Genomic DNA, 26,665 nt, shown 5'->3' with positions numbered 1-26,665 from the left:
AACACTACATAATATTTTCAAGCTTTACTTGAGTTGATTTTTCAGACCGCTTTGCTGTTAGTACTACTACTTAAGCTTGTAAATGCATCGACTTTATTGACGAGTAAGTTTCTATTTTCCTAATAAAAAAAAATTTAATCGCATTAATATACTTCATCCGTCCTCCATTAAATGTTCCATTTTTCTTTTTTCGTCCGTCCGCCAATAAATGCCCCATTTCACTTTTATCATATTTGGCAAGTGGACCATACATTCCATTTACTCATTCCATTTACATTTTATTATAAAATTAATATATAAAAGTAGATCTCATATTCCATCAACTTTTGTACTTACTTTCCTTCATAAAGTTAAATAATTTCTTAAAACTCGTGCCGGTCAAATATTGGACATTTAATGTCGGACGGAGAGAGTATTTAGCTGCGAGAAGAATTGGCAAAGTAGCAAGCTGGCCAATTCTGCCAGGCTCCGCTCAACCCGGCCGGGCCCAGTCTGATCTCAACGAGGCATATGGAATAAATCTGGGAACAATTGTCTGTCGTTTTTTCTCGTTATAGCACCATTATTTCAATTTTCAAATATTGAATTAATGATACTATTGATATTTACGAATTACATCATGTCATAATCTATGCACAAAAGTTGTGGTGTTGATGGATTAAAACAAAATTATTGGGATAAAGGTAAAATAAAAAATTCATAATTATTATACATATTTTTCTGAAAGAGTGAACTACATTAATGGTACATGATCTTTCACTTTCGCACATACTCCCTCCGTCCGCCATTAGGAATCCCGGTTCACTTTTACTATAAATGGTAGGTACACCTTACTTTCTACTAACTCATTTCACTCGCATTCTATTATAAAACTAATATAAAAAATGAACCCCACATTCCACTATCTTTTCTCACCTACTTTTCTTTATATTTCTTAAAACCCGTGTCGAACTCAAATGAGACTCCTAATGGCGGACGGAGGGAGTAAATGGTACTTGATCTTTACTTTATATCTATTTTGGTACCTATAAATCACATTTTTAGTACCTGATGCCATTTTCAGCCAAAAATGCCCTCTAAACAAATACATTTTTCATTTGTATCATTTAGGATATTTGGGCATACACAAAACTAGTACCAAAAGTGATATTATAATAACTTCTCCCATTCTCCTCACTCTTTATATTATTATTAATTATTATTAATTAATATTAATATTATTATTTTGATGTTATAAATTAATAATTAATTAATATCATTAAAATATATTTAATTTTTATAATAATTTTATTGTTATAATACTAAAAATAGTAGTAATTAATAAATAGTTATAGTATAGTTATTTAAATTATGAATCATATTATATAATAATAATAATAATAATAATAATTATTATTATTATTATTATTATTATTATTATTATTATTATTCTATATTAAATTAATAACTAATCGATATAGTATTGATAAAAATTTTAAATTGCGAATTGTATTCATAATGATATAAAGAGTTGAATATTTTTAGTTAGGTGTTTCAACCCTAAAATGAGTACAGAATAATTTAATAAAAAAATTCAATTGATTTAATAACTTTAAATAATTAATTTAATTAGATGTTATGTTCTTAACATAAATTCAATTAGATGTATGTATAAAGCCCTAAAAAAGAAGAAAAAAGAGGAAATATAAATTAAGGAGAAAAAAGAAAGAAGAAAGGAAGATAAAATACTAAAAAGAAAGAAGAAAATGAAGAAAAAAGAAAGAAGAATAAACTAAAGAAGAAAAAAAGAAAGAGAAAAAATCACATGGTTGGTATTTAATTGAAATTTCCAAAAATATCCTCCATAGCAAAAAAATAATATGTTTGGTACCTAGGATTATTTTTGTCACGGGGTATCAAAAACAATATAAAATAAAGATCAGGTACCATTTATGTAGTTCACTCTTTCTAAAATAGGGCGCTGTGGTTTCTAAATTAAGATCTATATAAATTACTATCTCTGTCCCTAAAAGTTTGTTCCATATTTCCATTTCCGTCCGTCCCCTAAAATTTGTCTCATTTCACTTTTTACCATTTTTTGGTAGTGGACCCTTTATATCACTAACTCATTCCTATTAACATTTTATTATAAAACTAATATATAAAAGTAGAACTCATAATCCACTAAGCTTTTCAATTCATTTTCTATTACATTTCTTAAAACTCGTGCCGGATCAAAGTTGGGGGCGGAGGTAGTATAAAGAATCAGCCAAACCTTGTTCAGGCCACATAAAGTTAAAATAGAGCAGCTCAATTTTGATGGCCATTGCTACCCAACTGTTTCGGCTGTTTTCTGCCATGGCGGCCCAACTTGAAAGATGGTGACGTGTGATGTAAGGACGCGCACCTGAATGTGCACAACAGGAGTGCGTGTGCACGGGCCTGTGCAGATTTATAATTTATGTTTTTTTATTAAATTTCTTCAGAATAATCTGTTCTTTTTTTTTCGATTCATTTCCGACAAATTTGATTATTTGAAGATAGACAAAAGCTTGGAAGTGTGAAAAAAGAGAATTGAGATGTGAAAAATGAGAAGGAAATGGAGTATTTATAAATATTAATATATATTAAATTAATAATAAAAAATAAGTAAATTGCCAGGCGCCATGAGGGGAAGAGACGTCCTGCAATACGTTGTTGGGGTGGGGCTATATTGTGAACGCTTACGTTGGGATAAAGAATGAAGTAGAATCAATCATTCTTCACATTTCTCTGTTTACCGACACACTGCTTGAATTAAACGGCCCTTTAGTGCAGTTATTTATATATCTATGATTTTGGTAAAAGAAAAGAAAATATAAAATAAAATAAGATTTATATATTAATGAAAAATATCTTGGAGAACGATAGACGATCTCCTTCAACCAAATGTTACCAAGCATGACAGTTCCTATACACTTTGCTCATGTTTCAAAAAAGTATTACCAGTTTTGCTTGATTGTTGGAGTACAATCAGCTGATATTTGTGACCTCGCTTGGTGTCGTCTCCAAACATTTCTGTGATAGGAGCCGTAACATTCTTGTGACCACAGCGACAAGGAATAAATAGGATGATAATGCGCAGAGTGATACATAGCAGAGGATCAGCGAATTTGCGTCCTTCCAAGTGATGATGCCCCGATTTCACTTTCAGTGTTCTACAAAACGGTATGTATTTGCCACACCACACCATCACTTATCAGTAAAGACATAAGTAGAACTAAAATTATTGTGTAAAATCTCAGAAAAAGGTGGAAGAAAGTTTGAGTAGCATCGCTTCAATCTTAACCAGGATTTGGTTATTCACGTTTGGCGCTCTAAGAGCCAAGCTACAAAGTTACATTAAGACGAAGAAATCAGAAAATTCACCTGAGATTTAGGCGAACGAAAAACATTCCAGAACCGAAGTGTTTCTTTCATCTCCTGCTCCTGTCACGATTGTCCTACCTCTCCGAACCACTAAAATAGTATAACTTTATGTATCCAATTTATAGCATTTATGAGTTTATCCTATAAATTAGCGTCCCCTACCTCTCCGAACCACTAAACACACGATTTCTAAAAAACCTCTTATTTTATGAAAATCGTGAGTTTTGTATCCCTAATCAATTGTGAACTCCCTTATTCCCGATTTCAATCTAACAAACTTAGAGCATGCACAACGGTGGACGCCGGCCCCGCGTCCGTCCGTGCCAACTATAAGGACGAGGCTCGCCGCTGCTGCGCTCGCACCGAGCAGGCGACGTGGCGGCACGCGATTGGGCAACGGCATAACAGTTGCCTTTGAATATATATTTTTTTAATTTAAAATTCGTTATTTTATTTTAAATAATAATAAAAAATAAAAAAATATTTTCCAAATCCCAAAAATATGACCATTTTTTTGCCCGTTTTTTTGATTTTTTTTGAATTTTTTTTTGAAATTTTCCCCCCAAAATCATTTATAAATACACACATTCATCATCCATTTATCACATCAAATCATCTCTCATTCATCTCTCATTCATAATTCTCATACAAACTATCAACACATTCATCCCTCACTCAAAACCTCAAATGGATTTCACCCATCTTATGGCGGAAGCGGAGCGCGAAGAACAAGAATACTACGAACAACATCGTGCCGCTTACGAAGCATATGTCGCGGCGATTGTGAAGGCCCCGGCTCGGCTGTGGTACGTGAATAATATAGCCGACATCATGTTCACGTGTATTATCTTACACAACATGATTATAGCCGACGAAGGGCCGAGGGCGGCTAGCTTCTACGATGAGGATGAAGCCGGAAGCTCAACAGCAAGGTCTCCCCCACGCCGAGGTGAGCATACGACGGTTGGCCAGAGGATCGAGACAAGGCACATAATGCGCGATACCCGAACCCACATTCAGCTACAAGAAGACCTAATCAAACACATGTGGGCGAAATTCGGCAACGAGTAATGATTTTTTTAATTTTTAGTATTTTAATTATATACTCCCTCCGTCCCGGTTTGACCGGGCACGGGTTTTAAGGAGTTGTTTGACTTTGTATTAAATGAAAGAGTGTAGTGGAGTTTGAGTCCCACATGGATGCATTTCTTGTATTTTGTTTAAATGAGGTCTGATTAAATATACTCCCTTACACACTCCCTTACACCCAAATAGAATAATGCATTTGACCTAAAACTAAATATACTCCCTAACACCAATCAGCAAACACCCCCCCACATTTTATTTTCTTCCCCAATTCCTCAAAATTTCCCAGACGAAACCCTAGCTCTTCGATCGGCCGCCCTTATCCCGGCGACTTAGCGGACGCACGGTGGGGATTCCGGTTCCCCTGTCGCCGATTGTCCTCTCTCTCGGATTTTCTCTCCACACCAGTCAGCCTGCTCTAGTTTGTAAATGCTAAACGAAATATATAATCAAGGACAAGCATAAATGAAAGACTATAATCAAAGGAAAAATGGTTCGATTCAAGAAATTCATTTTTGACTTTTGAAACCTTCAATAATCAAGAGAGAGAAAATACTGTTGCTAACCTAAATGAGCCTAACCTAAATAATAATTAAGGGTGTTAATTGTTTAGGTGCAGAATAATGAAGTCAATTTTATAGAGAGAGAAAAAAACAAAAATAAAGATGTCAGTGGTTTACTGGGCTTGAAACCTAGAAGGCCTGAAGCGTGGGCCGCATGCGAGAAATTATTGTACGACCAAGTGGTGTTATTTTTTATTTTGTTTTTGTTCTTATTCAGTCGGCATTAAATAAATGAGGAAAATCGATATTTCCAGCATGTCGATCACTCTTCGTTTGTGTCATAGGGCTGCCGTTGTTAAATACTTAAATGGGTTCTCAAAAGTTTGTTTTTGTCACCTTTTGTTGGAAGAAGGAAAAATTATGTGGGAAGAAGGTATAGATGCCCTTTTGTGAGATAATAATTAACGTTCTTGTTTATACATGGTTGGATTTTACTATAAAACCGTAACTAAGCATAATTTATACCCCTCCTTCTCCCAATAGCGTAAATACAAATAGTTAGTAGATATGGATAGAATGACTATAAAGATGGGGGCGTGATCAATTAAGATGGGGCGTGATCAATTAAGATGGGGCGTGATGAATTGCTAATTTTCTTAAGTTGTTAACTCATTAACGTAGTGTATTAAAAATGTCAATACGATGATATTAAAATATCAACACATAATTTTGTTGATATTTCAATATATTGTGTTGATATTTTAATGTCATTGTGTTGACATTTTAAATATATTGTGTTGATGAGTTAGCAGAGCTAGCAACTTAAAAAGTTAGCAATATATCGCACCCGGTAAAAAGAGTATATTACTAACTCGAATGAGATCCCTATCTCAGTATCTTTCGTGGCCCACAATATGCAATTACTAATTTACTAGTAGTAACTTTCATTATAAAATACTCCTAGCATATTATTATACTCCGTATAATGTAAGTAATTAATATTTTAAACAAAAAATTTACTTTTAAAAAGTTATGTACCATAATTTTCTGAAGTATTCTTGTTAAAAAAATTATTTATGTTGATTACTCTAAATTGTTATATATAAAATAAAAAAGTACTATAAGTTTTTGTATTAACACAATTTACTGGAGTATTTACGTAATAAACTTTTTACAGTACAATAAATGATAGTTAGTGAAATTATTAGTCGAATATTATACTCCCTCCGTCCCACAAGAATATGCACTGTTTTATTTTTAGTTCATTCCACAAGAATATATATTTTTTGAAATTCTTTTCTCTCTAATGAGGTGAGACACATTCTTTTCTCTCTAATGAGGCGAGACTCATTCCCACTAACAATACTTTAATTAATTTTTCTCTCTACCTCTTTCTTACTTATTCAATTTTGCAATAAAACCCGTGCCGAACTCAAAGTGCATATTCTTTGGGGACGGAGGGGGTGGTATACAAGATTATGGGATAGAGAATCCCACCCGGAGAGTTTGACTGGTAAAAAAGTAGTACTACTACTAATAAATAAGAAGTGTTTAAATATAAAATAAAGTGTGAGATCATATTTCAAATTTAGAAATGTTAAAAGTTTTTGGAAGGCACCAAAGATAGATAGTAACCGTGTAATACTATTAAGAGGGGGTACTGAAAATCCTAATACCATGTTGAACTATTAGGACCGCAAGATGAAAGTGAATCTATTACTATTAATCCTTGTTCATTAAAAAAAAAGGTTAGAGAATGAAAGGAAGATGTGGGAAGCACATTGTATCCATGAGTTAGTTGAAGAACACGCGTGATTTTTCGATGTAAGTCAATGACAATATGCTAATTGTCCATTCTCAATCATCAGTCCTTTGAATCCATCTCATTCTTATACTTCCACCGATCCAGTTTGGATTATACCATTTTCCTAGAGGTGATCAATAGAAAATAAACAAGCTTAGGATTGAAGTTAAGTTTAAACTAATCGAGAAAGACTAATTAGAATATATATATTTTTTAATCTTGATGATGGTGTTGAAAAGAAATAGTAGTACTAGTATTTTTATGTAGAGTTTACTAATTTTGCTGAAGAATGTTTGATATATAGGTTTTACGTTTTCATTTATGTTTCATTTGAACCTCTCTCTATATACTAATGTAGTTATTTGACCCAAAGAGTGTGCTACCTAATTATAAAATATTTACCAAACGCATTTTTGTTAAAAAGTAGTACCTCACAACTCAGAAGAATGGCAAATATATAAATTAAAATAAAGTACCTATCCTTGCGCATCTTAATTAGTTACTCGTAGAAAGAGTAAATCAGCGAACTTAATTAACAAAAAAAAGTAGTACATGGTGTAATTATATTAATGTTGTAAAAATAGGTGTAATCACTGAAAATTAACATTGGCAGTGTAAGTCATTCCGGGTTGCCAATTTGCAGGGGTAACATAGTTTGCAATTAAAACTTGGTGCGATGTGTATGAAGTGATCTTGAATGAAAGCGGCTGCCCACCAAGTGTTGCAAATGCTTGATATGAAGCACCCCAGTTATGGCTCATGCTAATCCAGTTCGTCTTGCTTCCCTTCACCCACATATTCGCCACGTCCCCCCCTCCCCCGACGTTCATCACGTACACCAGCACCCAGTACCCGTTCCCCTCGAACTTGAACCTTATTCCCCCTTTCTTATTGCATCCTACTCTGCAACAATATATGTATATATGTGATCTCAGAATTCAATATTATTTTCGTCCGCAAAAAAATAATCATGTTTTTCCACTAGGTGAGACTCATTTTCTACTAACGTCTAAAAATACTTTAGTCGTATCTCTTTGTTGGTGTTTTACTTTAACAATTTTGCATTAAATCTCTAGCACTAACTTACTTTATTAATTTTGCATTGAAACTCGTATTATCCACTACTATGATTATTTTTATGGGCCGAGGTTTTATGTACGTACCTGCGGTATGTGACTGGAACAATGCCAGCGGTCCACTGAGCAATCTTCATGAAAGCTGGCTTGGCCATGTCGAAATGGGAGCGGGGCGGGTTGCACCAGCCGCCGTTGTTGGAGTCCTGAGACCAGTTGGGCGGGCAGAGATTGGTGGCGGTGATGGTCGTGATGGGTGACCCTTTGTTGCACCACTTTGAATTTACGCAACGGAGCTGGAAGCACTGCCCACACGCGTACCCGTTTTGGAATAGCGTTGTGCTCAGCGCCGCCGTGTCCGTGCCATAGCCGGTGTTGAACAAGTTTCCGTATCCGCATGCTCCGCCTGTATAGCGCCATTACAATTTTTTAATTTGTCACCATATCATCATATTACTATATGTGTTCATTTCTTGAAATAGTAATTGGGATTAATGATCATGTGAGGCTATTTTGATTAATTTTGTAAATGACATGCATGCAAGTCTATTTTCCACTTGAGTGTTGAAACAAAACTGGTAAAAAACTTAGTGTTCCGAGCATGCTGTCACATCGTAGTCGTATGTTAATCAATCACAATTATAGAAATAGGATAAAGAAGGAGAGCATACTTGTACAATTGCGATTGACTAGACATATCACATATATAACACTATTTCTCATCCACTAAATTTTTTACTTTGAAACATGGAATTATATGAAGATTAAGAAGAATTACTGACTCATGGTTTCGGAAGCCGATTCATCACCATAAAATGTGGCAAAGGCTTGTTGCCATGGAGTAGGTTGAAATCCAGCTGGGGCTGAATATTCCCCAGCTGCTGCTCCACCAACTACCACCGCTAACACAAGGCACCATGAATAAACCAAATTATAAGCCATTGGTTTTGTTCACCTCTAATCTTTGCTAGTATCTAAGAAATTCGGACTAAATTCTGTGAAATTGCATTTGATAATCGGCTATGACTATGGGTGTAGAGATGTTGTTTATATAGTAATCTTTTGAATGTAGAATGAGTAATATTAGCTTGGTGACATTCACGAACGTGTTAGCAATTAGCATATCTTTCAGGTCAATCAATTGAATTTTTTTTTATATAAATTTATGTTTAAAGGGCAATCAAGCTTGAATTTGTACCACGTAGTCCTAAAATGTGTGGGAACGTGCGCGCAGGTATAGTATTTGGCCTTAATGATAATGTAGTATACTTTTTTATTAACAAGATGTGGATTGAGGTTATGTTCGGTTAAAGGCACGGTTATTGTAGAATCCAATTAAGAGGGAGATTTTAAATATGAGGAAAAAAATATTATAGTAGTACTGTACTAGTTATTTTGCTTAGTCAATGTGGAATCAGAGTAGCAAAGTGCTTTTAATATAAGGTACACCATTTGATATAGAATGATGAGTGGTCATTGACATGATAATCAACGAAGAAGCTGATGATATAGAAACAAAAATCCGGGTTACTACTGAACATAATATTCAACATAAAAAAAGTTAGAAGAATGAGATAATGTAAAAGAAATAAAAGATAATTACTCCTCTTAAAACTAAGATATCTTCATCTTAAAATGCCATAACAATAACACTAAGTTAGACTGAACTTTATTCCTGAACCTATCAACACTAAAAACTCCAAGTTGATTAAAATTTTAAAACATAGCAATATCCCTAAGACTCCACTAAAAATAAGACACTTGCTAAGAAAAAAAATTAAATAAAACTAATCTAAATGTAAACCAATATCACAGTTTCATTAAACACCTTGTGGCAATCTTGTGTATTTTGTCTATTATAATTAACATTATATGATATTGTTCGTATACATTGATTTAGTCGAATCTTTTTGGTACAATCGTCTTTCGCTCTGTATCAGAGTTGGGTGATGTTGTAGAGTGATAATTTTACCCCCAATTACTAACATTGTAGAGCTCGCGCTAAAATTTGTCTCGAGCAATATATTTAATAATAATATCTTCTCATATAACTGTATTATGTTTTCTCTATACATTAGATTCTACAACATAAACAGAGTATGCAAATTAAAAATTAATATTGCAACTACGTACTTTAAGAAATGTGGTATCTAGGATATAATACAGCACCAGAGAAGCCTCTGTAATATATTTACATTACCAATGTTGGCCTTGTAATTGGTAGCCAATAAACGACAACATCCTGCACCAATTTGTTCAAATATAAGCAGACTAATGGAAGCTGATTTTGGAGAAAAAAAAAACAGAAAAAATATTTTGGAGATTGAATTTGCATATCTTATTTTTATTAGCTCACTCACAAATACAAAGATAAAATTATGGAGTAATACATTTTTCGATTGCCTTAAATCGCATCCATATCTTACCTATCAAAAAACGTTAAGACTTCTAGTTAAATTTATTATCACATGACTAGATATGATTTTTTGTAAATTCAGTAATCATGTAGAACTGTGACAATTTTTTCACTAGTTAAAGTAGATAAGAATTTTACATTCATAACTATCTATAATTAAGTGAATTGGAAGATCAATGAAGTTAAGAAATTAACAGCAAGAGTAATTTCAAGGATGGTACCTTATCAAGTTATGCATCACTTCCTTCAGGCAACGTAATCAAACGTGTCTTGGAATCATACACCAATGCAGTCCCACAGCTGATAACAATGCCACCAATTTAAACAATCCAGACAAGAAAAAGCTAGATAAACACTCTTTATGTTGGATAAATAATCGAGCTTACTTGGAGCATTTCACGTTGTTGATAGAACCCCCACTAGAAATCGATAGTATGGAACCGAAAAAGGAATTGTTCTTGGTGCCGCAGTTTGGACAGATCCCCTGAAATATCCAAACCTCAATGTCAAACATACTGCAGAAAAAATCAGTTACTCTACTTTTCTCTTGTCTGATTTAAACATTGGACAGAATTTCACCTCTAAGATTAAAACATCTTTCACAACGGCATTTGTGAGTGTGAACGCTAGCCATATAATGAAGGGCAGAGCTGCAAACCACGTGACGAGAAAACCAAATGGCTCCGGAATCTGAAATGACATTGGATTTAATTCAACTAATGAGAATTGAGGAAGCATTGCTGATATGTGACATTTCAGTTGAGTGGCATTTGATCACCTTTAAGACCTCGAAGCCAGTTATTTCGTCTATAAAGAAAAACCTGCAGAAGAGATGATTGAGTGAAGTTTGATAGCACGCTATGCTCTAAAAGTAGAGAAGGTTGATGAAGTCTGCGTAATGCATAAGTATGGTGTGACTTACAATCCTAATGCAACAATTGTAGCCGGAGCGTTCAGAAGGTACATCTTTAGGTAGTCAACAGAGAGATCACTATAGACCTGCATTTTAAATGAAAACAAGACATAAAACATAATGTCTAAGTCAGTCACCTAAGAAATTTACTTGTATGAATATCAAGCAAGAAAGACTTGCTACATAACCATACATAAAGGGAAGTAATTGAGGAATTAAATAGAATTAACCTTCCTACTACGGAGGCTGCATCGAGGACCTTCAATCACAATTTCGCTACCATCTGCCTACAAGATGCTAAAGGAGTGAAAATCAATAACTGAAGTATCTTTGAGGAACACAATAATAGTAGTATATGCTAGCATATATAAGAACATAAGTGATAACAAGATATTAATTGGTACTAGCATGTTATCATATTATCAAATTACCTTAAGCCTCTGTTTCAGTTCATCAAACTCCTTGTCGGACAAAAGTGGGTTTCCAGATACATAAGCCATTGAAGCTTCCAAAAACCTCTGCTCATCAGCACCTGCAAACACAAGACAACATAAGTAAAAGAAAGGAATTTCAGTAGTTAAGAGGCACAATCTCTTACAAATTTAATATCATAAAAGTAACAAATCAAAGATGCAAAGATATGAAGTATTACTTAGCATTACAACGCTGCTTCCTTCCCACATTAGTTCTTCCTTGAGATTATCAAATTCTTCATTCGACATAATTGACTTCCCCTCATAATAGAACGCCTGAAACAAGCATAACAGTTGGTACAATACTAATCAACAAACATAGCGATTTAATCATATAAGGGGCGTTTAGTTTTGAGGATTAGCCTAGAGAAAATTAGTGTAATTTAATCCATGTTTAATAGGATAAATTAAAACTTTATTACGTCATTAAAAGAGTAAAAATAAAGATATTATGGTAGTAATAAGAAATCTGTGATACTACGTACCTGAAGTGCTTGAAGAAATTCCTGTTCCATCTCCCCTACAGTCCTTTTCGGTTTCTCGACGACTTCATCCTTTTCAACCTGACCTGAGGCGAGTAACGAAATGTTGAAAGTTGAATTCAGTTCCCACATCTCAACACCAGCAGAATTGGGGTTTCAAAGTAGTAATTTGCGATTGAATTTGGATTTTAAGATGATTTAAGAAGCAGAAGCCTAACCTGAAGGATCAGTGGTGGCATTGACAACCAAATTGCGTGTAAGTGACAACTTTCGAGGAAGTGCGAAAGAAGAAGGAATATTAGAAGAGGAGGTAGTGAAGTGAGAAGTAAGAAAGAAGGGTTTGGTTGCGTGGAAAGTGAGTCCGGTGGCCATCTGCGGCGGAAGAAGGGTGGTGGTGGTGAGGCGTGGTCATTTGGTGGGGGCGGGAAATATAATTGTTATGGTGTGAGTGAAGTTGAAGGATAACGTAATATGTGGAGGGAGTTTGACTAAATACATCGCCGCTCCTATTCTTATAGACCGCCACGTGGTCTAACCTTGCTTACTGTATTCATGACGTGGAATACCATACCATTTTGTTAACTGAAAATGAACAAGCCCAAAAATTAGGCTTGGTATGGTAGCTTCAATTAATCTTCTTTACTAAAGCACATAATCTGTTGAAGTTTTGTAGTACTTGATTTCTATAAGTCCCAAAATTCAACTAAAAGAAGCTAATTCAATCATTCCAGAAGGGGGAAAAAAAATCATTCCAAAAGGGTTAAGGTATATACTGGGGGAGGGACTTGGATCCCCGGTTGTGGAGGAATCACAGCAGGGGATGCTGTGCACTCACAACCCAATATTTTATTAATAAAATATAATATTAAAAAAAGTTTTTTTAATAAAAATTTAGAATGTGAGTGAGAGCATTTCTGCCTCGATTCTTCCACAGCAGGGGATCCAAGTCTCTGGGGAGTGCTAAAACTAGCATATACAGGAAATTATCAAATACTTGGCATGATATAAAAAGATCATATTGAATTTCTAAGTGTCTGTCACGATTTGAATTTCTAGAAACCAAATAATACAACAATATTTAATTTGGTAGCTCATTGACAAATTAAACTTGTTAAATAACTTCGCTGAAATTATAAAATTTGTAGTATTTACTAAGTTCGTTTATGTTGGTGAGTAAAAAAAATTTAAGTTATTGACTAGCTTAGCAACTGCACTTTTACACCAATAATTGTCACTCTTTTCCATTTTGGTCCGTCCAACAATAATTGTCACACTTCATTTTTACCATAAACAGTAAGTAGGTCTCAATTTCACTAACCCACTTCACTCACATTTTATTATAAAACCAATATAAAAAAATGGATCTCACATTCCACTAACTTTTTCAACCAACTTTTTTCTTTATATTTTTTAAAACTCATACCCACAATAAGAGTGACAATTATTATGTGATGGATGAAGTATTAAATATAGAAATACATATTAATGATAAGCAAAAAAACGCAAAAAATGGAAACTGGAACACAAAGTTATTAGTAGTACATAAATATCATGACGACATTACCTCCATCGATCAGATATACATAAGGGAAAATATATACGAAATATACATGAAATACATACGTATACACAGTGATACAAATCGTTTCAATGTATCTGTTATCAATCGAATTCGGTTTGATATATGTAAAAGATCATTAAGTTTAGAAGTTATAAATAGTTTACCACCCGGCTCTGTTTGTTAGGTATAACCAACTCTCAAACTAGTCATGAGTGTGGACAATATGTAAAAGATCATTAAGTTTAGATTTAAGTTTTAAATAGCCATATCGTTGGATAGTAGATGAGTCATGAGTGCATGCATATAACTTAATTAATTGTATATATTAGTTATATAGTACTGATGAAGTTGCATTTTATTGCTAATCAAGTAATTGAACTTACCACCACCATCCTATGCGGCACATCTTATTATGTCTCACAGATAAATTTTAGTGAAGTGTCTTATAACGATCTATTTAAAATTTAAAATTAATACTCCCTTCGTCACCCATTAATTGTTCATTTTTTCATTTTCGTCCGTCCTTAATTAATTGTCAACTTTCACTTTTTACCATTAATGGTAAGTATGCCCCACATTCCAATAACTCATTTTCATTTATATTTCTTAAAACTCATGCCAGAATCAAAGTGGACAATTATCAAGAGACGGATGAAGTACTATTATGTACTCCTTCCGTCCCATAGAAATATGTCATATTTCCTTTTTCGTTTCTGTCCCATATAAATAGTTCATATCCATTTTTGACAATCTTTTTCTCCTTCTCTTTTACTTTATTATTATGGGTTCAACTGCTATCTACTACACAATTTCAGCTATTTTTCTCATTCTCTCTTACTTTACCAATTATACATTAAAACATGTGTCCATATTAAATGGTCTATTTCTTATACATTAAAACATGTGTCCATATTAAATGACCTATTTCTATGGGACGGAGGAAGTCATATTCATCACCAAACTTATAGCATACCATGCCTCTACTCCCCAGTCAACAATACTTGCCATTTTCATTGTCTCTTTCCTACCCGCTTTTCTACACATCTATTAATACACATACATCTCTCATGCAATTACACTCACACGTTCCAACCTAATATACTTCCATTTCATAAACTTCATCCACAAACCTAACTTTTTAACAAAGAATGGTTGCTACAACGGCTCCAAGGCCGCGGGTGGAGGAACTCGCCCGAAGCAGCCTGGAGACGATCCCCAAAGACTACGTCCGGCCCCAAGAAGAGCTGAATAGCATCCGTGACATTTTCGACGAAGAAAAAAGCATCGAGGATGGCCCACAGCTGCCCACGATCGATCTCCTCGAGATCGATTCGAGCAACGAGGAGACGCGGAAGAAGTGCCACGAGGTGGTGAAGAAGGCCGCGATGGAATGGGGGGTGATGCATTTGGTGAATCACGGTATACCTGAGGAGCTGACGAACCGTGTCAAGGCTGCCGGGAAAGAGTTTTTCGAGCTGCCGGTGGAGGAGAAGGAGAAGTACGCCAACGACCAGGTGGCCGGGAACGTGCAGGGCTACGGAAGCAAGCTGGCTAACAACGCCAGTGGCCAGCTCGAGTGGGAGGACTACTTTTTCCATTGCGTGCTGCCTGAGGACAAAAGGGACTTTTCTATTTGGCCCAATCACCCTGCTGATTATGTGTAAGTCCACTACAATAGTACTCGTATGTTAAATTCTCCATTTGTTTACATTATAAATATGTTTTGTTGGGTTCAAACCATCCCACATCAGATAATTAGAAAATGTGCAACCCGGGTGTTCGGTTTGCAAGACTGTATCCGAGATTAAATTTGTAGTGTGTTTGATTCATGAGATTCAACCCCACAACTCAATGATGGATAATCGTGGGATAATTAGTCATAGCTGACCCCATATGACTAAAATAATCTCACAGCTCAATTCTAGATTGTACCTTGGTATTATTTTATATCTTGGAAACCGAACACCTGAGACATTTTGGGGAGTGTCCCTGAAAGCAAAACATGCTACTAATATCATACTAATAGTTGAGTCTGGGTGTGCATTGCCGAACCCTTTGTTTGTGTGTGTAGAGCGGCTACAAGCGAGTATGCAAAGCAGGTGCGAGGGCTAGCAACGAAGATATTATCGGTCCTATCAATAGGGCTAGGGCTCGAAAAAGACAGGCTAGAAAAAGAAGTGTGTGGTACGGAGGATCTAATCCTCCAAATGAAGATAAACTTCTACCCGAAATGCCCCCAGCCGGAGCTGGCCCTTGGAGTCGAGGCGCACACGGATGTCAGCGCGCTCACCTTCATCCTGCACAACATGGTCCCGGGGCTCCAGGTGTTCTACGAGGGCAAATGGGTAACCGCAAAATGCGTGCCGAATTCCATAATCATGCACATCGGAGACACGATCGAGATCCTGAGCAACGGAAGGTACAAGAGCATCCTGCACCGCGGACTCGTCAACAAGGACAAGGTCAGGATTTCTTGGGCCGTTTTCTGCGAGACGGACAAGGATAAGATCGTCCTCCAGCCGCTGCCGGAGACTGTCTCGGAGGCTGAGCCGCCGCGCTTCACTCCTCGCACGTTTGCTCAACATCTCAAGGGGAAGCTCTTTAGGAAGACAGATGGTGATGGTGATGGTGTTGGCGAGAAGAATATGGATGGGAATAAGTCAAATAATTGATTTTGTATTTCTTGTTTGAGTTAAGTTTATGTGTTAGTTTAATATGGTAGGTGAAGTGTGAGGCTTAATTTGAAGTCTCCCGCGTCATGAATTTGAAGTCATTTCTAAATTGTGCAACTAATCGTTATTACCTACTTCTTCCGTCACATCGAAATAGGCTGAATTTTCTTTTTTTCGTCAGTCTCATGCAAATAATCCCTATCCATTTATAGCATCTTTTTCTCCTTTGTTTTTATTTTATCATATATAGGCCCCTATATTCACTATGTTATTTCAACTATTTTTTCTCCTTTGCTTTTATTTTATCATCATATATGATCCCATTATTTTCTACAATATTTCAACTATTTTTTCTTAACATATTTTAAAACATGTGGCAGAAAAAATGAGACTCATATTCGCATATAGAGGACTATAATTTATAATCTAAACTATAATTAACACTTATTTTCTCATAATTTACTATGGTCACTAAGAGAAATGTTATTGTAAGATATAAATGTAAGTTTTATGTCTCACATACGTGACATGTGATAGAATCTTAAATAGAATTGGAGTTTTGATATAATAAACTTGGTATAAGACACATTTTCTCTAATTAATCAGCTATCAATAGCTATTAATGTAATGGACCTTTTTCTAAATTATCATCATCCAATTAGCTATAATATATTCCCTAAATTAGCCATTAAGTTTGACTAAATATATGTTCCTACGCTGATAAGGAAAAGGAGAATATATTTATATAATTATAGTATATATATGCGTATTGGATTGGAATCATTAAGTGTCACGTTTGTAGCTGATTAAGGATAACCTAGCCCGGGGTACCGTGACTGAGCGGGGAATAGAAGAAGAGGGGGAAAGAAGCGGGGGAAACAAGAAGGATAACAAGCCAACCGATAATTAAGTGTTCAAGATAAACTAAAGGAAACAGTACTTAACACGAAATACGCTCGATCATGCAGACTCGAGCGGTTGTTCGTACATATTAAAATTACCAGAGTCTTAAACGAAATAGAATATATCAGAGTCTTAGATAGAATAAACGTTGCCTTTCTAGAGGCACCGCAGAAGCAAAAGAACTCGGTTCCATGTATGGAGACATGAACCTCCGAGAGTTTATTCTTGGTGGACCAACAACACTCACTTCACCCCGCCACTGCTCAACCGGCACATTTAGAAATACATGCAGGGCTGAGTACAAAAGTACTCAGTGAACACATTGCCGAAAAATATAAATATACATTTGAAAAATATTGTCAAGCCACTATCACAGTAACACTCGGGGTTTTACTTTAAAAAAATGCCCGAGCTTACTAAAAATCATTATTTGACTGCAGTCCATTTTCTTTCTGTATTTTGCCATATCTGATAATCTTGTGCCGTAGAGATGGTGTTCTCTCACGGCCACCTTAACATTCTTGTGCCGGGAAGGTGGCCACCTTCCTCGGTCACCAGGACCTGCCCTAAGGCCATAGGTCTCCTGTGTACACTAGTCTGAGTAGGGACACCACCCTCACTTGGACCCGAATTCGATTCACAACATAACTGGTCTCACGCCAAAAACAGATAGGCATTATACACAAAACATTTATGGCAAGACAACATCATTTGAAAATGAGCAACGAACATATGTTCGAGTTTTCACAAATATCATTTGAAAATAGTTTTATTTTTATCCACATTAGTATGTAGGATAGAAAAGTTCACCTCGTGCGCTTCCCAGTGAAGTAAAGAAGCCAGTTGCAACCTGACCCGGGAGATCGAGGAAGCAACTGTGAGCAGAAAAGTGTCTTTTTGAAGGACTTTCTAGGAGGCCAAAATCGTCAATTCAGCAAAGAGACTACCCTAGAAGTTCGAGCCTCAACTATAAATAGAGACAACATGAAGAGAGAGGCATCATCACCAAGTATTATACACTTTTCACTTTTCTCTCTTAGCTCATTACTTCACACATATCATTTTCTCTGCGCACTTAGATACATATAGGGTAAATTCTGGGAGTTCATGGTCACCTAGTTTGATTTCCGTGGTGTAACACTGTCCTCGTGAAGGGCGAAGATACAATTTACCATTTTCTGTTGTTTTCTATCATTTTACGCCGAGACTTCACCATTTTAGAAGCTCGGTGCTTATCGTTTCAGTGTTGAACCTTGAATATCATATCTATGGAAGTTTATGTTTTTTGTTTAGCTGTTTCTTATGTTTGATTGTTGGATTTCCTGTTTTGGATGCATTTTCGCAATTGATGTTTGACGTAGAGTGGAGATCGGGTTGATCGGAGTTGAATTGTCGTTAAATTGGTTGAGTCGGAGTTGAGGAGTAGGATTTGACGTATTGGAGTTGTTTCTTTGTTGATCTGAGTAGAATTGTTGAACGGAGTTGTAGATCTGAGTCGTGATGTTCTGAATTTTGCATGGTTATGGATATTTACTATTTTCTGTTTGTTTTGCTCGGCCTAGTAGTTTAGATCTAGTCATTTCGTGTTCAATCGTAATGTTTGAAGTCGGATCTGTGATTGCTCTGTTTTCATATAATTGATGCTCTGTTTTCATGTATGTTATTTCAATTGTTGGAAAAGATAAAGGTAGAAGTTAGTTAGTAGTAGGATCCGTCGCATGTGTTACTTTTTTTGCAGATTTTCTGTCGTACTAGTTAATTCGGGAAAGTGGTCCCCTCTGCATGTTTACGCTTTGTTTAGCCGTTTTAGGAAACCTGTTACCTGGTCAAGTAGTTTAGTTGTTGAATTCTCTTGGTTAACCTCATTCTTGTTACTCATGCATGCGTACGTACTTTTTCTGTTCCTTAGGTCCAGCAGATATGATAGCCACCTTTAATTTTCCCAAGTCTAGCAGATAAACAAATCTTAACCTATGAGTTGCGTGGCAGCAGCCATCCTCTTCCTAGTCATCTGAAAACTTGCCTACCTCGTCCATCTCTATGGGATAGATCCTTACTACCATGTACTAGCCAATAGTAAATGGGTTAATGTTTTGATAGGAAGTGAGAGTATCCCAACGACACAGACAGATAAGTTTAGGGAGTTCCTAGGCCTAGCGGTTGAGTGAATCCTCTGCACTTGTTTGATCTGCACCACACCCACATATCACACACATCTACATCTCATTACTACTCTTACCTATCACATTGCAAAAGAATGTTTACAGAATGTTGAGGATCGCTTCGCAACTGTATATAAGTCTATTGCAGGAAAACTTATGAAGGATCTCATGAGCATGCAATATAATAGTTCACGGACTATGTACGAGCATGTGATGGACATAAATAACATCTCTTCTAAGCTGGAAAAAAATTGGATTATAGGTGGATGAGGATTTCCTTGTCCAATTCATCCTAACTTCCTTACCTCCTTAATATGGACCATTCCAAATTGATTCACTATAAAATATTAGTGGACTCTTAAAGAATCGGGAAACGTATTGGTCTAGGAGGAGCGTAAGATGAAGAAGTATGGAATGGGTGCATCTCATGCTCACATTGCAACCGAAGGAGCACCTAAAGGATAATATTCATTCGAATTTATCATTCTTATGGCATAAAGGAACTAGATCATATTTCTAGTGAAAGAATTAAGAGGCTTATAAAAGATAATATTCATTCGAATTTAGACTTTACAAGCATTACCGTTTGTGAGGATTGTATTAAATGTAAACAAACCAAACACAATACTAAAAATGCCACAAGAAGCAATGAGCTCCTTAAAATTATACATACAGATATTTGCGGACCTTTTGATGTCATCGACTTTTGGTGGAGAAAAATATTTTATCACCTTTATTGATGATTTTTTCGTGTTATGGATTTATTTATTGCAAGAAAAATCTCAGGCACAGTTGAATATTTTATGACTGAGGTTGAAAGACAATTAAATAGAAAGGTGAAAATTATTCGATCTGATAGAGGTGGTGAATTTATGCTCTTAGAGCCGCTATTTATGTATTAAACTGAGTTTTTAGTAAGGTTGTACCAAAGACTTTCTTATGAACTTTGGACAGGTAGAAAACCCAGTTTGCAGCACCTTCATGTTTGAGGCTGTCCAGCGGAAACTAGAGTATACTCTTCGCAAGAAAAGAAAAATGGATTTTAGACAGTTAGTGGTTATTTTATGGGTTACCAGAAAAATCTAAAGGGTGTAGGTTTTATTGTCCTAATGATAGCATGAGAATTGTGGAAACTAGAAATATATGATTCTTTGAGAATGGTGAGATCAGTGGGAGTTCTAACACTCGTAATGTGGAGTTGATAAACTCGTGGTTTAGCAAGTATTTTGGATGTTTAACGTGAACATTTCAGTGTTTTTGTAGCATACTACTTGAGTTTACATTCATTATCCACTACATAAGTGTTTTGACGAGTTTGTCGAGTGTTTGGAGCTAAAACATGTGAAAATAACTTGAAAACGAGCTTGAAGGAAGAATCGCCTGACCGGACGCGCTTCAATGCGCGACTTTCGTATAATAGCCATAACTCTCTCATCCGGACTCCGATGGGGGCGTGCAAGATACTCACGCGAAGCCCTTTCGAAGACGAAGACAATGCTTTTAGAGGATTCTAGAGAAAACGCCCGACCGGGCGATTTTTAAGGGGAAAACGCCCGACCGGGCGTTTTGGTCGCGAACTCCAGAAAGTTCGCCCGACCGGGCATTTTGGCGACTTAAAATCGCCCGGTCGGGCGATGTGTTCTGCGAGATTGAAATTGCTATTATTTCCGCCCCGGGTATAAAAGGAGACCTAGGTTTTCGACCTCAACACATCTTACACGCCCCATAGCAGCTTTTGAAGGTTTGGAGAGTGGAATTGAGAGGAAATGCATCACGATCCTCAACAAGATTGAAGACGAAGACGAATTTCCGTTCAATCCACCCTTGGGAGTATTTTCATTGGTTTTCATGTTTTATTCAATGACTATGATTTATTCTTATGTTTTTGAGTTGAATATTTGTAGCTAAATCGTTTGTAGAGTTTTGGTGAGGACTACAATGAACACTTGTGATTAATTCAATAGCTTTTGATTACCTATGCTCTTGTGATTATTTTGCTTCATTCTTGTGCCTTTCAATTCAATTGCCTAGCTAACAATTGGATATATTGACCTAGTTTTGAGTAATCGAGAGATACCTAATTAGGATTGATAAAAGAATGAACAACACCTAGATAATTTGCATTCGAGAGAAGGAATTCTAGAGTGAGGGCTTGAATCTTTTGTGTATAGGAGTTAATTGTGAAGTATTAGAAGGAGACTTCAATATTAATAGTTAATCAACGGGTTGAGTGCACTCGAGAGGGGGCTTAGCCTAGAATAGCGATTGTCCTACTAATCCTAGAGACTTCAACGGGTAATCAAAGTTGTTGAGTTATTTACATTGTGGGTATTGTAGTCAGATCCAAAGCTCCACCTCGTTCTTATTTGGAACTTTATCTTTTGTCTTTTGTTTTACTTTGTTTATGGTTAATAGTTAAATATCAAAACCAAACATTTGCTTTGTCTAAATAGTAGTTGAAATCGGTTCGTGGTACTTGAGTTTACACAATTTGTCTCTGTGGGATACGATACTCTTGCTTACTTTGTGCTACACTAGCCCCGTACACTTGCGGGAATTTCTTGTGTTAAAATAAGTTGAGTCAGTGGTCATTAATGAAATAAGGGTATAACCTTCTTCCCTCATTTTCTCAAGAATTAAGTGTGCCAAATATTGTTGAACAGCCTAACAATATTTGAATGATCAACCACTTAATGATGATGCCAAAGTCATTGAACATAGGTGTGGAAGAAGCATCTACGGAAGTGCCATTAAGGCGTTTTCTATGAAAACGAAGGTGGGCAATTTCTGATGACTATGTGATATATCTCCAAGAATCTAAATGCGATATAGGTATGCATAACGATCCAGTTTCATTTTCACTTGCCATTAAGCGTAATAATTCTAATAAATGGATTGATGCCATGATAGAAGAGTTAAAATGTATGGATTATAATAAAGTTTAGGACCTTGTCGAATTACCTGATAGACACAAATGTATTAGGTGTAAATGGGTCTTCGAGACCAAATTCGACATGAATGGTTTAATCGAACGATTTATAACCAGACTTGTTTCCAAAGGTTATACTCAGAAACATAGCATTGATTATAAAGAGACTTTCTCTAATGTACCAAAGAAAGACTCACTTAGAATCATTTTGGCACTTGTAGCCCATTTCGACTTGGAACTACATCAAATGGATGTGAAAAACTGCTTTTCTGAATGGCGATTTGTAAGAAGAAGTCTACATGAAACAACCTGAAGACTTCATTAAGAAAGGGAATGAAAATTTAGTCTGCAAACTTAAGACATCAATTTATGGACTGAAACAGGCTTCTCGACGATGGTATTTTAAATTCCATGACAATATTAGTGTTTTTGGTTTTGAAGTAAACACTGTTGATCGGTGCATATACCTCAAGGTTAGTGGGAGTAAGTTCATATTTTTGGTTCTGTATGTTGATGATATATTGCTTGCTAGTAGTGACATTGGATTACTACATGATACTAAAATTATCTCTCTAAAAATTCCAACATAAAAGATATGTGTGAGACATCCTACGTCATAGATCGAATCTTTTAGAGAGATATGACATGAGTGCATGTTCTCCAAGTGTTGTTCCAATTCATAAAGTGACAAATTCAGTTTGAATCAATACCCAAAAATTGAATTAGAACCTAAAGAGATGGAAAATATTCCTTATGCATCTATTGTGGGAAGTTTGATGTATGCTCAAGTCTGTACTATCAGACATTAGATTTGTCCTCAAAATGCTAGGTCGTTACCAAAGTAACCCTCACATTGAACATTGGAGAGCTGCAAAGATGATAATGAGATACTTAAAGGGGGCAAAAGATTATATGCTTGCAGATAGAAAATCTGATCAATTAGAAGTGATTAGATATTCCGATTCAGATTATGATTTATGTGTTGACTTTAGAAAATCAACTTTTGGTTACATTTTTCTTATGACCGGAAGAGCCATATCATGGAAAAGTATAAAGCAAAGTTCTAATTCAACATCCACCATTAAAGCTGAATTTATGGCTTGCTTTGAAAAATTAGTGATTGCAAAATTTTATTTCAGGCCTTGGTATTGTCTCCTCAATATCCATGTCCTTGAAATTGTATTGTGATAATAGTGCAATTGTATCTTTATGTAAGAATGACAAGTATTCAAAGGAATTAAACACATGGAATTAAAGTTTCTTGTCGTGAAAGATGAAGTTTTGGAAACAAAGAATATCTATAAAATATATAAGCACACAGCTTATGGTTGCTGATCCATTGACTACGCGTTACAGCCTAAGACATTTATGGAATAAGTTAACAGAATTGGTCTTGAGTATGGAAACGTCTAATATTTATGTTTCCATGTTGGTTCAGACACTTAAAGTTATGGATATTTTGAATTTAATAAATATTTTTCTACTTTTCCTGCATATACCTATTATTTGATATGCATATATACATTTTTAGTATTAACCCAGGAGGTCTTGAAATAAGACAATTATGGACGTTATGTCACTAATAGATTATTTTAGTGCGGTTATTGGTGATGTGGTACATGGAAGGAACTATTATAATATTATATTGAAATAAGACAATTATGGACGTTGTGTCACTAATAGATTATTTTGAATAATTTCCAACAATAAAAGCATTATATAAAAAAATTATATAATATTATATTGTAATTATTCAAATTTTACATGTCATCGACGTGGTCGAACCGTTGCTCTCTATCACGTGTCAACTCACGCTGAGCTGCATATGCTCGAAGATTTGCCAGAGTGCCTTGAGGCATGATGGTCGCTTGTAGTCAAGGAACCGGCAATCTCTTCGAATGCCGAATTAGCAACATTTGTTCATCCGTCCATAATAATGATGTTGTGAATTATGATGCACCAGTACATAATATCAACAAGGACGTTCTGGTATCATGTAAGGCACACACCATTGACGAGGATGATGGAGGTGAATGTTGTTTTTTCTAATTTCCACCTTGAGGACAAACATATTTTAATTGAGGAGTAGTTTGAAATGAATATATTTTCTACTTCATTTAATTTTCTCCATAAATCTAGAATATTAGTAATAATACATAAGAGATGAAAAATAATTTAATATAATCTTGAAAATAATTTTGTTAGAGCATCTCCAATGGAGGACGTCCGGTCGGACATCCGCGACGGGTGACCGGGACGTCCGCCATTGTGGCGTGGCAAGTCGGATACGGACATCCCATAAGGACGTCGGATGTCCTCGGACGTGCGGGCGACGGGCGGGCGGACGTCCGCCATTGTGGCGTGGGTCGGACGTCCGGTATTTAAATTTTTTTTAAAAAACTCTATATATATGACTCGTTGAACTTCATTTCATTCGCACCACTTGTGTTAACAAGCTTCTCTCTTCTTTTACTACAAATTTCATTTCTAATTAATGGAGAACGACAGGAACTCCCCCACCACGAGCGAGTCGCAGACTCCGACATTTCCCGCCGAACTGGAGGGAAACTCTAGCGGAAATGCAACAACGGTTCCGACAATGTCGGGGATGGGTGGAATGGGTAGGATGGGTTGTATGGGTGGGAAGAGTGGGATGAGTGGTATGATGTCCCCTTACTGCAATATGTACAATTGGATGGGTGGGATGGGTGGTATGATGCCCAGGGCAGCCGGGATGGGGGGCATGACCCCAAATATGATGGGGATGGGGATGGGGATGGGGATGGGGGGGCATGACCCCAAATATGATGGGGATGGGTGGGATGATGCCGGGGATGATGCAGACCATGCCTGGGGGAGGGGGTGGCAGGGGGCCTGAACCACTAGCGGACGATGTCTATCGGCCGGTTATCGATATGTTGTCTACTGATACCCCCTCCAGTTTTGTTCCGCAGACTCAGTTCACCGGCGTGGAAACTTTCTCTTTTGAGGAGTTGAGGCTATCTCCAGTCAGGGAGACTCCCGATGATGTGGGGACAGCGGCAAGGGGCAGGGGCAAGGGCCGTGGCAGGGGCAAGGGGAAAGCCACGGGCTCTTCCTCGCGAACGGTGGCTGAGGAGGAGGATGATGAGGAGACGGGAAAGAGGACGGTCTGGAGCGTGTTGGAAAACGTCGCGCTTTCGAAGGCTTGGGTTTCAATAGTCGAGGATCCCTATGTCGGTGCTAACCAGCATATTGACAGACTGTGGCATCGCGTCGCTGAAGCCTACCTCACACACAAACCGGCTGGGGCGAAGTGTCGCGTTCCCGAACAATGCCGAAACAATGGGAGCGGTTGAGGCCTAAGCTTAGTCGATTTGCCGGCCTCTACCAAAACAATCTCCGCCAGGCAACCAGTCGATTTGCCGGCCTCTACCAAAACTATCTCGTGGTGAAGGATTCCCAAAAGTTTTGTGGGGGTGTCGAATCGGGCTGGCAGAAGCAGACGAAGATCAACGCTTCCGGTGAATACAGCAGCAGTGCTGGTTCGCACGAGCTCCCAGAAACCGAGGAAGTGTCCCCGCTACCTTAATCAGACTCCCGCCGGCGTCGTCGCCTGATTGGGCAAAAGGCTGCGCAGCGGAAGGCTAGGGGAAGCAGCAGCGGGTCGTTCGAGGTCCAATCGGAGGCCCCTGCTCTCCCAGAAGAGTACGACCGTCTCGCCCTCGCGCAGATAACGACTAGCTTGGTCCGGACCATGCATAGGTGGCATAGCACGACAGATCCTGTGTACAAAAGGATGTTGAAGGATGTCATCGATGGATGTCGGCGCGATTTGGGGATGCCACCCATTGGAGATGATGGCGCCGAGATTAGCGGCGGGGACGACGGGGGCGGCACGGGCGACGGCGAAGGCGACACGAGCGACGGCGAGGGCGGCACGGACGACGAGGAGTGAGCCGAGTCAAAAATTTTATTATGTAATTTTTTCTTTTTTATTATGTAATTTTTTTCTCTTTTTTATGTAATTTTTTTTAATGAAGCATTTGAAATTTTCTCGTATTCCGTGTCAAAATTATAATTCTGTTACGTATATTTGTGAATTTATGATTTTTTTATTGCGGGAAGTCCTAGTGGGAAGGGCGATGGGAAGGGCAGATTGTGAAGGGGATGTCCTAGTGACGTGACAGTGGGATGAGAAGTTCTAGTGACGTGGCAGGAGGTGTTTTTGGGAAGTCCTAGTGGATGTCCGAGTGGGACATCCGCCCAATGGAGATGCTCTTATTTGAAATACCTACCTTCCTTCCTTTTGTGTCAACGAA

General features: G+C 37.0%; 3 protein-coding genes across 3 annotated transcripts; 1 reads left to right on the top strand and 2 right to left on the bottom strand.

Moving 5' to 3' along the window:
- Nucleotides 1–7,236: 7,236 nt before the first annotated feature.
- On the bottom strand, nt 7,237–8,795 carry LOC121788880 (expansin-A18-like). Its single transcript, XM_042187476.1, has 3 exons — nt 8,636–8,795; nt 7,944–8,259; nt 7,237–7,683 (listed from the first exon to the last, which is right to left on the bottom strand). The coding sequence occupies exons 1-3, from the start codon at nt 8,793–8,795 to the stop codon at nt 7,371–7,373; spliced, it is 789 nt and encodes a 262-aa protein (XP_042043410.1). The 3' UTR covers nt 7,237–7,370.
- Nucleotides 8,796–9,862: 1,067 nt separating this feature from the next.
- Nucleotides 9,863–12,726, bottom strand: LOC121788875 (PGR5-like protein 1B, chloroplastic). The gene is made up of 11 exons (XM_042187469.1): nt 12,356–12,726; nt 12,141–12,223; nt 11,835–11,931; nt 11,614–11,714; nt 11,413–11,469; nt 11,192–11,268; nt 11,048–11,090; nt 10,849–10,959; nt 10,656–10,753; nt 10,491–10,569; nt 9,863–10,095 (listed from the first exon to the last, which is right to left on the bottom strand). The coding sequence occupies exons 1-10, from the start codon at nt 12,507–12,509 to the stop codon at nt 10,500–10,502; spliced, it is 891 nt and encodes a 296-aa protein (XP_042043403.1). The 5' UTR covers nt 12,510–12,726; the 3' UTR covers nt 9,863–10,095; nt 10,491–10,499.
- A 2,045-nt stretch (nt 12,727–14,771) lies between these two features.
- LOC121788881 (leucoanthocyanidin dioxygenase-like) lies at nt 14,772–16,550 on the top strand. Its single transcript, XM_042187478.1, has 2 exons — nt 14,772–15,358; nt 15,770–16,550. The coding sequence occupies exons 1-2, from the start codon at nt 14,847–14,849 to the stop codon at nt 16,368–16,370; spliced, it is 1,113 nt and encodes a 370-aa protein (XP_042043412.1). The 5' UTR covers nt 14,772–14,846; the 3' UTR covers nt 16,371–16,550.
- The last annotated feature ends 10,115 nt before the right edge of the window (nt 16,551–26,665 follow it).

The sequence above is a fragment of the Salvia splendens genome, unplaced genomic scaffold (assembly GCF_004379255.2).
Source record: "Salvia splendens isolate huo1 unplaced genomic scaffold, SspV2 ctg1169, whole genome shotgun sequence".
Taxonomy (NCBI): Eukaryota; Viridiplantae; Streptophyta; class Magnoliopsida; order Lamiales; family Lamiaceae; genus Salvia; species Salvia splendens.
This window is presented reverse-complemented; position numbering and strand designations above follow the sequence as displayed.